Source organism: Rhinolophus sinicus, chromosome 3, assembly GCF_057876585.1.
Source record: "Rhinolophus sinicus isolate RSI-liver-muscle chromosome 3, RSI-T2T, whole genome shotgun sequence".
NCBI classification, from domain to species: domain Eukaryota; kingdom Metazoa; phylum Chordata; class Mammalia; order Chiroptera; family Rhinolophidae; genus Rhinolophus; species Rhinolophus sinicus.
This window is the reverse complement of record NC_142503.1, coordinates 199,973,556-199,988,038: the sequence shown is the minus strand read 5'-3', so window position 1 is coordinate 199,988,038 and position 14,483 is coordinate 199,973,556. Positions and strand designations below refer to the sequence as shown.

General features: G+C 56.7%; 1 protein-coding gene across 3 annotated transcripts in view; it reads right to left on the bottom strand.

Annotated features, from left to right (window-relative positions):
- Nucleotides 1-7,528: 7,528 nt before the first annotated feature.
- TRAF3 (TNF receptor associated factor 3) overlaps nt 7,529-14,483 on the bottom strand; it is a 105,387-nt gene continuing 98,432 nt past the window's right edge. For all 3 annotated transcript variants that reach the window (XM_074326892.2, XM_074326893.2, XM_074326891.2), the window contains 2 exons: nt 11,318-11,492; nt 7,529-10,483 (listed from right to left, as the gene is read on the bottom strand). In XM_074326892.2, the coding sequence (XP_074182993.1) occupies nt 9,912-10,483; nt 11,318-11,492 (747 nt within the window). In that variant the 3' untranslated portion in view covers nt 7,529-9,911. The remainder of the gene's footprint in view (nt 10,484-11,317; nt 11,493-14,483) is intronic.

Genomic DNA, 14,483 nt, shown 5'->3' with positions numbered 1-14,483 from the left:
TTGGGCCTCCACTCAGGAGAGGCTGGCCCTGTTCCCCTCACCTCCTCCCACCACCCCACCTCGGGCTCTCAATGCACAGAGCTTAGGGGCTCAGCGAACTTCACCCCTGGGCCCAGAGCACCATAGCCAAGCCTGAAAGGCCAGGTGGGCCTGCCCAAGGCTGGGGGCCTGTGTCTCTTGACACAGGAAGTGGACTGCTCTGAGGGCTGGGCCGAAGGGAGGCTCTGGGATGGGTGGGGCTAGGGGAAACCGAACTCTGATCACTGTGGCCCCAGCTGGGCATGCCATTCCCAGAGACTGCGCTGTCTGCAGAGGGCAGCAAAACCATCTGGGCAGTCAAGGAAGGCTTCCTGAAAGAGGCAGCCTTAAAGCCAAGACAAGAAGGCTGATGTCACAGCTGTAGGCACAGTGTGGAGGGTGGAGTGAAGGTGACAGACAGGGGGAATCGGGGCTGGTTGGCCATGGGGTATTGGCGGTCATCGCTCTGTCCTGAAAGGGGCATCCTTGAGCAGAGGCTGGAGGTGGATCAGCTATCAGAGGGGGGCCCAGACAGGAGCTCATGCCAGGCCCAGGCTGCAAAGGGTCCCTGGAATGACTCAGGAGCAGAGCCGTGCTAGGCCATGCTGCAGGTGCCGTTTTCACCTGTTGCTCAGGTGCCCTGGACACCCAGGTACAAGGTGGGCATATGCTTCCAAATCGGTCAGGACCTCACTGGGAATTGGGAGACATGCCAAGTCCTAAAGAGTTTCTTCGTTACTAGGAAATCCCACAGAGCAGCTGTCTCAGCAAGGCTGGCCCCAGGGGCTTGGGCTGGGTGGTCTTGTGGTCTGTCTCGCTCTGTCTGGGCTTGACCGCTCCCGCTGTTGGTTTTCCTGTGCTCAGCCTTCTCCACGTGGTAGGGAAGGTGGCCTGGGACAGCTAGACCCCCACTGCCCTGGCAGTGGTCTCATCTTGGTCTCTGCACCAATCACAGGGCCCAGGGTGAGAGTACCAAGAGTGACAGCCCTGCTGCCCTGGGGGGTGGGGGTGGGCAGACCTGCCCCAGCCATGGTCCCCCTACTCCCAGGGCCACGGATGTCACCCTTCCCTCTCCCCCTCCCCTGCCCCCATTTTCTCAACTCTGTGGGGACAGATGCACCCCCTCCAGTTCCTCCTCACCTTTGTCGGTGACTTGCTGTGTGACCTTGGGTCGGTCCCCGCACTTCTCTGGGCCTTAGGGTCCCTCTGGAGGGACTGAGGCTCCAGCCTGCCTGGTTCTATTCCTGGACACTGGAAGAGGAGACGTAGGGGCTGTGGAGAATGAGGGGGGCCCCTCTTTGCAGGGCTTCCCTTTACTCGGGTCTCTGCACAAAGGGGGTTCCTCAGAGAGGCCATCTTGCCCCCCCCCCAGGCATTCGCATGTACTGACTGGAGCACAGGAGACAGCTGCCACTCCCCAAAGGCAGGGCGGGGGGAGGGGGCGGGGGGAGTGCTGGGGCACGCTGCTGCTGGTGCTTGGGTTCCCTGCACATGAGGGGGTGCCGAGAGGTGTGTGAAGTGAGCTGGGTCTCCGCCTGGCCTGGATGGGGCTGAGCTGGCCACCTGTCAGCCTAGATGGGCAGGCCCCTCACCCCCTCTCCCCGCCCCAGCCATGGCCTGCAGCCTTGGGGCCAGGCTCACACAGGCTGTCCTGGGTCTGCATGCTGTGTGAGGCCGCATGATTCACTTAGCCTCTGTTTTATTCCACCTCACAGGGCTCCAGGGTGACGTGAGGCCTGGCGCCCCTTCCCACTGCTGCCCTGGCCTGGGGCAGCACCAGGAGACCCTCAGCCCAGGGCATCATCCATCCCTTTTCCACCTGCGGACAATGGTTAGAGGATATCCCAGGGCAGCGAGGGCCTCAGGGGCACTGACCGGGGAGCTGCCCCCAGTGAGTCACCAACTCCCATGTCAAGGTGGGGAGGGTTCTTACCAGGGTCCAGCCAGAGGCCCGCTGCGGTCCTGCTTCTGGGTGGGAGGATCACCCGCCCGCCTGTTTTTGTACTGAGGGGAGGGTTGTTGGGGGAGTCATAGGTCTCTGGGGCAGGAGGAAGCCATGACGAGAGGTCAGGGGTGCTGGCCCAGGGCTCCCAAAACCCTCATTGTCCCTCCCTGGGACTGGCTGGGCCAGGACATGTGAGTGGATGAGACTTAGTCCCAAACTCCACAGGGGCAGGAGAGATGGGGGAGCCTTGGAGCCCAGTGCCACCAGTCACTGTGTGGTCCTCCACCCTGAGGGTGCCTGTCCCTGGGGGAGGCCTCTCAGCTGAATAACCTAGGGGCAGGTCCAGCGCCCAGCCACCAGCCCTGCAGGCTAAGGTCACCATGGGGTGTTTCCTGACAGGCCTGTGGCCACCACCGCCAAGTACACACCCCCAATGCAGAGTGCCTGTCACACGTTCCTCATGCCGCCCTTGTACAGACAAGTGGACACCCAGAGAGGTGCCCAGGGGTGGGGATGGGCTCCCTACATGGCCCGGGGAGGCCTTCTGGTCCTGTATCCAGGCCTCTGCCCCCTGCCAGCTACCAGCCCAGCCCCTGGCTCCCTGGGCCCTGGCGGGGAGGGGAGGAGCTGCGTGGGCTTCTGAGCTCTGCCCTTCTCCAAGGTGGACCCTGGCATCTAGGGTCAGTGGGAATCAAGGCTGGGTCCCGCAGGCTCCGTCACTCAACGCTTCCCCTCCACCTCTTTCTTGTTGGTGACCCGGGTGCATGGTAAATCCTGCAAGACACCCGAGCCCTTGAGGGACACAGGCTGTGACCTTTGTGGCGGGGTCAGGGCACCGAGGGTGATAGTGCTTCTTCCGCTGGCCTCTGGTGCTGTTTTTGGCACCGTGGATTCCGGCGTGGAGTGCGCGCTGTCTGCTCTCGGGAGCTGGAGACACCCCAGGACGCTTCACGACCAGATGACATCGAGATGACACAGGAGGCATTCACCATCTGGGACTCCAGTAATGCACGTGAGCAGATGTGAGTGCAGCGTCAGGCAGTCACATGAAAGACCAGCCAAGTGTGCGGCAGGCTCCAGGGCCGCCTCCTCTCCAGGCGGCGCTTTTCTTACTTGAAACAGATCTTTCAGAATACGGGCTTCTCTGGCCAAGTAGTTGGGCTATTGACTCGGGCCCCCTCCCCGGCCTGGTCCTCGGTCCTGTGGGACGTCACCACTTCGGGGAGCAGAATAAACCAATGGTGGCCGAGAGCCAGCAGCACTGCAGGGCCTTTGCATGACCTGCTCCTTGGCTCAGCACAAGTCTCATTTCATCACAGATATCAGAAGACAGCGGCCCCCACCCGTCCCCAAGGCAAGGGAGGCAAGGGTCGCAACAAGCTGCCTGGCCCTGGCAGCCTGAGCTCGTCGGGAGAGCCACTGTCCCCACCGCTGACCCATGGACCAAGGCGGAGGCTGAGCTGGTCCACAGTCTGTGCTACAGTCCCCCGGAGGTCGGTCGGTCCTCGGGTGGGGGCGCCAGGCTCCTGGGAGGAGCTGTTCGGACACCCGGGCCCATGGCACATGCTTTCTGCTGCGGGACAAGCCTGGGCTGCAGCGGCTCTGCTGGTCCCCACAGGCGCCTCTGGCCCAGACGTGCCCAGCGGCTGTGGGCCTCATCCTGGGGTGTATTGCCAATTTCCTGTCCTGTGGGACTTGGGAAACTACTCCAAAGGGTGACAGGAAAAGGTCCAGTTCTGCAGTTCTGGAGTGGGTGGTGGAGTGGGCCCCAGTGCAGCTGGGAATCCCATGGACGCTGGGGCTCTGGGCCACCCAGGATGGCGCTCAGCACCTGCCGAAGGAAAGTGGATGGAGGGCAGGGCTGCGTGGACTCAGGACGGCCCAGGTGGAGGGGCCGGCAGCTCCTGGGTGGCCTGTGTCACAAGAGCTGGGGGTCATGGGCTCCAGCGTAGGGACGTAGGAGCAGTGCAGCTGCTAGGCAGCGGTGAGCCCTGAGAAGGCCGTGCAGGACCTCCGGCCAGGCCTAGACCTTGGGAGGGAGCAGCGCACGGCCGTGACTCAGAAGTGGGTTAGCGTCGTGATCCAGGGGCTTCCTGGGCCTCCGTACCAGTGCTAGGAAGTGGCCCCCACACCTGATGATTTGGAGGAAGCTCAAGGGAGACACAGGGCTTCCTGCTACTGTGTGGGACCCCACGACCACCTGGGAAATGGGAGGCTGTCCACACTGGAACTGAGCTGGGGAGGGGCAGTGTTGGCCAGGACGCTCTAACACTCCCACCAGGAGTGGCTGCCAGGGGCACCCCCGACCATTCGTTATGTGAGCACTGGGATGGAGTCTTAATAACCACCTCATTGCGTCCTTCCATTTGGCCGATGAGGAAACTGAGGCTCAAAGAGCCCAAAGTCCCACAGCCGACAGTGGTGCAACTGGCACAGGAGCCCAGGTCCGTGGCGTCACTTGGCCTCTGGGACGTGAGGGCCACCTTGCTTGCTCTGGACCAAGCCACAGGGTCGAGAGCGGGGCTGCCAGGGCACGGGCTCCCAGGACTCCAGGTCAGAGCGGTGCCAGGGGACGGGCTGGCTACACATCTGGCAGGGTCCAGGGCACAGTGAGCACGCAGGACCCCTTTCTCAAAAATGAGGAATTTCAACACGGTGACTGCAGAGCCTTCCGGCAGGTGGGGGCCCTTCTGAGCGATCACCCGGGTCGTTGCATGGGCCCAGGTCACTTCTGACGGAAGAGCCCGGGGGTCCCCAGCAGTAGTGAGGCCCCCTCACCCACACCCAGGCCACGCCCCACACCCGAGAGAGTGTGATGGACAGACAGACAGGCTCCTTAGTCAGGTTTATTTTCCTCTAATGAGACAGTTTAGCATTTCAGGTTTGCATTCTACACTCTTACAAACTGTAATCATTAGCATCAGAAACACAAAAACATTGCAAGACCTCAAAACACAAATAAATACCAAATAAAACCGCACACAATATACAGTAAACAAAAATATAAAACATGGTAATGCTGTCAGAAAATGAGACATGTTGTTAACATATTAACAACACGATTATTGCTGAGCAATAACTTACACTGTCTTTTTGTTGTTGTTTCTTAGAAGAGCAGAAAAATACAGGACGTGAATCACTGGTCACAATCACTTGGACTGTCAAGATGGGTCCTCAGCGAGCGGCTCCCACACATGGCGGTTTTTAAAACAGGCAGATTAAAAATACAGAGTCAAGTGAGAGACTAGCCTTCTTTGGTCTTTGTTTTTGGGTAACAGGACTGAACGGAGAGGGGTGCCGTCAGAGAAAGAATGCGATTCTAAAAATGTTACACCATCATCTATGTGGATTTACATACTTCCTTTATCACAGATGTTATCCTAGAGAGAATTCTTATAGAAATCCTTGAAATAATGCCGCTTTTGTGTTTACCAATTAAGTCATTGAGTTTGCTGTTGAAGGGTTTATCTTACTTGCCTAAGGGGACTGGGTTATGAAAACCACCCAGCAGAACTGCAGGAGTGGACAGCCATCCTGGACTTGAACCTTTGTCTTCTCGAGAGTTCACAAGACAGACTAGACACAGCAGCAGCAGCGGAATGAAATGTAAGCACTGCTCGGCCTCCGCAAAGCGCACCGACAGCCTGCCCGCCTGGTCGCCTGCGGCCAAGGAGAACGCCCCAGGATGCTTCTGGGTCTCGCCTCCCTGCCCGCCGCTGGCCCTGGCTCCCTGGTGACAACGAGCACTGCCTGGACAGACAGGCATGATGACCAGGACACCTGCTGACATGGAGCCTCATCTCACCTGGACCCCAGTGGACACTTTCTACTTTGGAGAAAACACAACTATCGAGATTTGCAAACGGAAGACAGAACCACCGTCTTGGGCTGAGAAGTGGGCTTGGGTGACAGATCCCTCACTCATCACAAACGCTCACAAAGCAAAGGAGCCCCTGGGACTTACCCAGCTCGCGTCTGGAAGGAAAAGAGGGCCTCAGGGCTTGCCCCAGCCTTTCCCAGACTGAGTGCCCCAAGGGGAGGGACACGCTGTGGAGGCTGAGGTCTGGGCAGGAGGTCCCACAAGGAGTCTGAGCTCCGGACCAACCGGGAGGGCAGCGGAGGTGCTGAGGCCAGACACGTCTGTGGTGGGCACAGAATGACAGGCCCGGGCCACTTGCTCAGTGCACAGGGACGGACAGAGCTGTGGGCCCTGGAGGCGCCACGCCACCCCCCGCCCCGGGTATGAGTTGGGGTCCTGCCTCTCTCCCCACCCCCTTGGGCTGAAATAACCCACCTCGGGACCCAGCTGTGTTTAAGGGTCAGTCCACCCTGTCCTCTGCCGGACGTTGCCCACCGGCTTGCACGATGCCAGGCCGGTCATGGAGGACCACCACCACGACACTGCGGGTGAAGGCGGTGCTACCGTTGACAACAGCAGGCCTCAGGGGGGACATGTGGCCCCAAACCCAGGCGGCTGAGGACCCTGGAGGAGAGGTGGCCATCCCCATCCTCACAGGGTGGCCCATAGTGGCCTAAGGGAAGCCTCGGGGCATCAGTTGTGCCCGAGAGATCACCGGAATTGCCGCACATGAAGGGCCCAGTGGCGGCCAGCAGAGAGGGCAGGCATCTCTGGCCACCACTCTGGGGTCACAGGGCAGGGAAGGCCTGTGGGGGGTGGGCAGGAGCGGCTTGGCCACAAGCTTCCCATTCAACCAGCTTCCAGCATCAAGGGGCGTCAAGGGGCGACGGGCGCTGGGAACAGGCTGGGAATTGGGGCCATGACTGCGACCATCACACAGCTCCCCCTGTGCACCTGCAGTGACGCACAGACACTTTCAGGGGCCAGCGCCACCCTCTCTCTGACAGGTCTGAGAGCAACCTACACACACCCTACTGTCACCTGTTACCTACGAACCCTGGACATGGAAAACCCTGCTTGTAACAAAGGCCACACAAGCGGTCTGCAGTGCGGTGACCACCCGCGTGCCCCCGCCCCCCAGGACCCGCTGCGCAGGGGGCCTCATCTTCACGCTGGGATGAGCTGACAGGACGGCCAGCTGGCTGAACTCACACGAGACTCAGTGTCGGTTTCTTTAAAGTATGGGAACAGTTCTGTCCTGGGGGAGTTTTGTCACTTTTAGTCAATGTGAAAAGTGCACCCAATGACACTGCACCCGACACCCTTCACTTGTCACCAGGACCCCATGAGGCAGGAGGGGAGCGTGGGCTCCAGGACAGGCGGTCAGGCCGGGGAGCCCCAGAGGGCGTCCAGCAGGCCCCCACCCCAGGCATCCAGGGGGCCAAGTGCACCCAACGGCCACACGGTGTACGACCTGAGTGCCACCAACTCTGTTCAGGCCATAGGATGATGCTACCACCATGTCACAGCCTCAGCCCAGGGGACGGTGCCCGCTACTGAAGCTGCGTCCTACGGGCTCCTCGGGCGAGGCAGGAGGGCCAGTCATCTCCCACCAGAACCAGGTCTGGACAAGCCCCCACCAAGGGACGGGTGCTCCCAGGCGGCCACCCCAACAGGACTTTAATCTGGGAAGGACGGGAAAGAAGTTTTCTTTTTCTTTTCTTTTTTTTTTTAACCACACCAAGATGTTGCTTATCCTAAATCTGTTAATATTGTCCGTACTTTTAGTGAAGGGGGAGGAAGTTGCAGGGATGCCCCTGTCGGTAAGCCCTGCCCCCAGGAAGCCACCTGAGGCCAGGCAGGGACAGCCTCCCTCCTCCGGGTGTGCAGGGGGGAGCCCAGGGGGAGGTCTGGAGGAGGTCGGGACACCTCCGAGGGAACAGTGGTCCCACAGCACCTGCAGGAAGTCCTTCCTCTGAGTGGGGACATACGACTCCTGAGTGGGCAGACAGATGACTGCTGCGCCCTCCAGGCCACGCTGGGAGTGGAGAAAGGAGAGGAGGTGGAGACAGCTGAGCACTGTCCCTGCCGAAGGGCCTGGCAGGTGCTTGGAACCCAAGAGGTCACTTATGGAAGCTGGGGACGGCGTGTGAGAGGAGGGTACTTCCAGCAGGCACTGGGGTGAAGGCACACCCAGGGCAGATGGCAGCACCAGAGACACGGTGGGCCACCAGGCACCAACCCAGCCGTCCCCACGCCCACAGGGGAGCCCAGCAGGCAGTCCGAGGGGCGCAGCCCAGCTGGCCGAGTGTGGGCGCGTCTTGTGGATGAGTGGCAGAGGCGGTGGGGCGCGCACTGGCCGTGCCTAAGAAGCACCCATCACGTGTAGCACCCATCAGTGGTTAGAGCACCCAGGAAGCACGGTGCATAGCAGAGGGGCACAGCACGCAGGGCTCCGGCTGCGAATCACAGTTGGACCATTGAGAGAAGGTAAACAGTGAGTTGAGAAAAGGCCGCTGGGCAGGCGCAGGCTGGGCCTACGGGCCCCAACACCACCCTTCCCCAGGGAGTGGCGGGGCCTGTGGGTCAGCCCGGCAGCCCCAGAGCGGCGGTCTCTGGAATGCTCAGAGGGTTCTGCTTTGAGTGGTGTGGGCTCCCCGGGCCCGGGTGGGGACACGGAGAGGTGCAGCTTCTGCTCCACTCCTGCCTCGGTGGGTGGGACCAAGCGGCTGGCTTTGGGGGCCTAGAGATTTGGAGTCTGTGACAATTAAGCGGTGGAGGCCCCAGAAGCTGAGGATGGAGCCTGCTCCCTTAGCAGGTGCGGGGCTGTCTGAGAGCCCGACAGACAGAGCTAGTGGTCGAGAGAGCAGTCTGGTTACACTACCACGTCCTAGAATTACAGTGAACACAAAGCTCGGGTCGAGAAGCAGCATGTCACGTCTAAGGCACATGTACACTATGCCACCATCTCATGCGCAGATGTCGCTTTCAGAGATCGTTCACAGAATGCAGCAACATGACAGAATGAAGAGACGTCTGCTGTGGCCTCCTCCAGCACAAGTCACCTGCCCACCCCCGGACACTGGACACTGACGGTCGGTGTTGTCAGCAATCGACAGCTTGTCTGAACACATGGGGCAGAATGTTAAAAACCTACAGGATTTTGTTTAGAACTCCAAAGTTCAACTAATGCCCTAGTTTAGGGTGAAAACAATTATAAATCTGAAAATGATGCACAGCATCCATGAGCAATTTTCCTTTCATAGTAATTTTGCAGTAGTGTCATTAACTACGACAGATATTGAAGGTTTACATTTCTAACGAGAAATAACAACAGATTGGATATTCTCTTTCCTATCACAAGTGATAACCAGTGTTTGATATTTTACATTTTCTTCCAAGAAATATAAGTCTATCAACGTTTTAAAATAAAATGTTTGCAGTAACAATTATCTTAGAACTTCAAATTAAAAAATGATTCTGAATTTAGAGACTTTCAAAAAAGACCTAGGTGTACTTCAGGGTCTTCTGACAAACAAATTATTAAAACAGAGACCAGATGAGGCCTTAAAAATAGACAATATACTATATTTGAAACAAGATTGCACTCTTGAATTTTAGAATGAATATATCAGAATTGCATTATTTCATAAATTCTTCTTTTACTTAACATGCCGACATGTCCAGCTATCCCCATATGTGTGTGCGTGTGTGTGTGTGCGTGTGTGTGTGTGTGTGTGTGTGTGCGCGTGTGTGTTTCTTTTTGGTGTTCAAGTTTAAGGAAGAAAAATCATGGTTCTTTAGCATATATGTTTTTCATCTTAATTAATTAAACCTTTAAAAATGAAAATGAAAACCTTCTCTGACAGCAGTATTTATCTCGTTGAAGGATAAATAATTCTTCAGTGAAGTGTTTCTAGTCTATTAGGGAACGTCCTCACACGTCTCCTCCCAACGGCCTGCGGCCGCCTTCTGCCACTTCCTCCGCTCCACAAGGTCCTTTTCTGAGCGCGAGGACCTCGGTGGAGACAGCGGTTCAAACCCCCGAGAGGAGTTGCCTTCTGCTCAATCCACCTCCCCAGTGACTGGTCAGGGGTCAGGCAGGTCCGAAGTATCCACTATGACTTTAATAAAAATGGTATCATCTTTAATATACGTCCCATTTTCTAGCACAGTTTGGGCCACAAAGACTGGGCAGCCGGAGGCGATATTCATCTCCCCAGTGGGTTTCTTGAAGCTGCTGCTGTTGGGGTCTGGCTTAAACGCGTCTCCTAAGTGCCGCCGAGAGGACCCCTGATCCATCAGCATGAGCGTCACTTTCTGCTTGAAGGGCCACGGAAGCAGAGCGTCATATTCTCCACGCATGATGACAAAAAACAGTGACAAGTGCGTCCCCTTGCCCATGCCATCGCCGTTCAGGTAGACCCGGGCACACATTTTATAGCCGAAGTAGCCGGTGTAGAAGGGCTGGCTGTACAGGGACAGCGTCTTCCCCATGACGGCCTCCTGCTTCCGCCGCTTGTAGTCGCGGATCTTCCAAATGAGTACCCCGTTGTAGCTGGCGGTCTCTAGGACCTGGAAGCGCAGGTCCATGTCTGCCAGGCGGATGTCGTGCACGCTGAGCATCTGGTCATGCCGGCTCAGCTGGGACTCCAGCAGGCCTAGCTCGGGTGGGTGGAGACGGAGCGGTCAGCAGGGTCAGAAAGGCCCAGAAGCCACCCCCACCGGCCTTTGAACCAAACACCAAGAAGTCACTGTGGCTACTGGCTGGAGGAGGACAAATGCCACGGAGACGTCCGTCCTGCCACAGGCCCCAGGTCCCCGCACTGAACCCCACACACACACGCATCCCCCCAATACACAGGGCCACCGGCTGCTGGGATGACACCTGCGGGCCCTCCACTGCAGGGTCTGCGATGGGAGCCGACCTACATCGCCCCCGAGCCCCACAGGGACAGGGATGGCCGCCGTCCGCGCTCCAGCTCGGGCTCATCTGTGCCCCGTCTGAGTGTCAGCTGCTGCTCTTTCCACTCCACATCCTTGCCGGCCACACCCAACCCCATGCAGACCGGGACAATCCTTGGTCCTGTCACCATGCATCCTTTCCATGCAAACCTGCAGAGTACTCGTTCATTCCCCAGAACTGCAGGCTCAGAACGCTTCTAGGTACCAGACACCTGGGCCTTGCCTGTGTGTCACCTCCCGCTCCCTGGGCCGTCACAAGCATGGCTGGGGGCACCCCAACCAGCAGGCCCTGCCCTCTACCTGGTGTCCACCCTGCGCCCACTCTCTACCATGCTGGCCTCACGTGGGGGGGACAGGTCTTGGTGGGAACCGTCGCTGTCAGCAGGAAGGTCACCTCTGCACACGGCTGACCTGTGACTAGACAGACTGCCCAGTGTGCTACCTACCACAGGAGCTCAGGCCACAGCCCCACCCTGGGGTCCCGGGAGTGGTCTAAGACACGTCACCGCCCAGGTCCCGTCCGCCCTCACCTGTGTTCCGAGCTGCCTGCCCTGCGCTTTTGTCCACACTTTCCAGCTCCGTCACCCGGTTCTGGAGAGACTCCACGCTGCTCTTCATGCTGTCTGCCTCCTCCCAGTTCTGCCGGAAGGGGCGGATCTCTTTGTCCAGCTCTTTCAGTTTCTCGGCTTGGCTGTCTATCACTCGCTTCCAAATCAAAGGATCAAAAGGCAAAACACAGTTAGAACTCTGAAAACGCTGAGCCATCACCATCAAATACCGGCTACTTAGCAACAGAGCAGTCAGTCACCTCAGCGTCCGGCGAGCCAGCCCGGCAGCCCTCGCGTGCTCTCACACGGGCATCTTGTGTGATGCCCTCATGGATCTCAGGGGATACAGGTACCAAGGACCCCGACTTCCCAGAGGAGAGGACCGAGGCACAGAGAGCCCTCACCCCACTAACTATAGGGCCGGCAGCCCCTGTATCACTCTTTCCTAGGGTCTCAAGTTCAGGATGTTGGGGTCACCTGTCAGCGCTATCTGAAAGCCTTCGTTCCCAAAGGTTCGCGTCATCAGCAGGGGTCAAACAATGTGGGCCTCCTACTTGGCTGTCTGGCCCAAGGCTGGAGGGGCTGGGACCTAAAGGGTTTTCACTTCTACATAGAATTTGCATTTTTGAAACAGAGCTCCAGGAAGCCGGGCAGTTTAGTCCCGGGTGAGGCTGTGGAGTGACGGCTGCGCTGCAGCTCAGGCAGCTCAGGCGCCTGCTCGGGGAAGCCCCGGGGGGCCTGCCCAGTGCACTTCTCCTTTTGGAAGCCTATTTTTAAACAGTTAGGTTTCAGCACCTTTGCTGGGTGTTCAGAACCACGAAAGAACAAACATGGTAGGTCGGGGTTACTTTTTTTGAGTAAAAGCACAGTGCTAATCGTCTTCTTCTTTCCAGGAAAGTCTGATAGGAGATAACATTTAAAAAGCAAAGATGATTTCTCTAAAGAACACCCCTGTGTGATGTCACTTTATTTTTAAACACTTATGGCTAGAGGCCTAGTTAATTAGTTCACAACGTTTATTTTCCAGGGACAATACTATGGAAGTTAATGAACATCCAAACCCCCAAAGCGTCTCTAATGAATGTGTGTCATTGTTGTCAGGCGCTCTCCCTGCTAAAATGATCAGCTCAGCTAATGTGGATACTGGTGAGGACGAAAGGAAAGTTAATGAAACCTGAAATACTCAGCGACTGTGCTGAGAGAGGCTTTTGGTGACTTGGAGGACCCAGGAGTGAGTCCAAGACAAAGCCACCCGTCACTTCTAAAGCCTCATGCCCCCAAGGTAAAAAACAAAGAAAGAAAAAAGATGACACTGAGCTGTCTCCTTCCCAAGACTGGTGACCATGGCATGAAGGTGCCATGGCATGAAGGTGCGTGGTCACCTCAAACAATAAGGGCTACTGAGCCGACAGCAAGGCCCTGACCACAGGCAGGGACACGGAATCAGCGTGAGGGTGCAGGGGCAGAGGGCACTCACACGCACACAAGGGAAAACGTGCTATTTTTAAATAGACCTTCCATTTGTATAAACGGTAGTTTCAAGGCAGAATGCTCATTCAAATCAAGCTTTCTCTGCAAAACACAGCAAAGAGCAGCATTCCTGAAGAGCAGTCTATACTCAGCCACACGAGTGTTTCCATAAAAGTGAATCTTAAGTGCACGTGTGGGGTTTTATTAGAAAAAAGCATCCAGGAGCTGAGCTGAAGGGCACAGGTTGCACACTACGTAAATAATTCTACTTGAAAGACCTGCTTTCAGAGCATTGATTTCTCTGTCTCCTGTACTGCGCACTTTAGGGCTTAAATCACTGTTTCTCTTTCTGTCACTCTGTATCATTTGGTCAGTGGGACCTGGAGACCAAACATTGTCCTAATGAGATGATGTAGGTGGCGCTCATAGGTCAAGCTACAGGGACATGGGGACAGAGCACGGCTGCGCGTCAGTCCTGCAGAGCCACCGACTGCAACCGCCACCAGTCCATCTGGTTCCTACTAACAATGGGACACGGGCATTGAGCTAACATTAAGAAAAATAGGTTCTTTAGAAAGGAGAACATTAAGAAACTACCCTCCTGGACCGGCAAAGGCAAACCCTCTTAACTCCCACTTCCTGTAACTGTCTGACTGCTTCCCTGTCTGCCCTCACTCACTCATATGTACTCCGCTGTCTTCAGGAATAGGGTCTGCTGGAGAATCGAACCAGGAAGATGACAGACAGCGACATGGCTGTTTTCGCCCAGGTGGTCCAATGCACAAGGCTGGGGGAGCACCGAGGAGGGCGGGGGTGGGCAGGCTTCCTGGAGGAGGTGGCATTTACACTTGACACCTGGGGCCTGACTCAGGAAAGGGGGTTGGGGAGAAAAAGTCCCATTTCACTGTGCTGCGGAGAGGGTGGCCAAGTCAGAAAGGTGAAACAGTCAGACAAGGTTTTCTGGGCCACAGTGCAGCACTTACGACAAATTCTTGTCTGGGCATTTGGAAGGGTTTTAATATGAGAAACGAAATAATGAGAGGTGCGTGTCTGAGCCAGGCTGGGTTCAAGAGGTGGAGAAGGGTCTGGAGAGAAAGTGTGTCACAGCGAGCGTGGGCAGGCATCTAGGCCACAGGGGCTTTCAATCTTTCACTGAAAGATGAGTCCAGAATTTTTCTCTTTACCAGCCAAATGCTGGCCACCCCTCAGTGTTGTCAAAGGTTAAACTACAGTTCATCTTCCATAAAATCACCCAGCTGGTTGCAATTCTATGCCAAGCGCCCTGGGGAACAGGTTAACCACCCTCACAGGTCCTAGTCTCTGTCTCGTTCCTGCACATAAGGAAATCGTGAGTTGTGCCTCTCGATGATTCGAGGCCCTTTCTTTAAATATGACCTATGTCCCTTCTCTCTCCTTCCTGTGGAGAGGGAAGTGGTGAGCCCCACTCGTTACTGGGGGCCAACTGCTCTCGCTGTCGGCCTCACCACTCAGGGCTCTAGCAACTTGGGTCCCCCTTTCTTTCTTAGATCTCTTACTTAATCACAAGAGTTTTATATATAAATCACACACCATGGAACGATTAAGCGCCATAAAAAAGCAAACTAATTCAAGCTGCTCACACTGAAGAGGGTGAGGTGGAGGAGAGGAGGCCAGTGCGGTGAGGTGTCCAAGGTTCCGG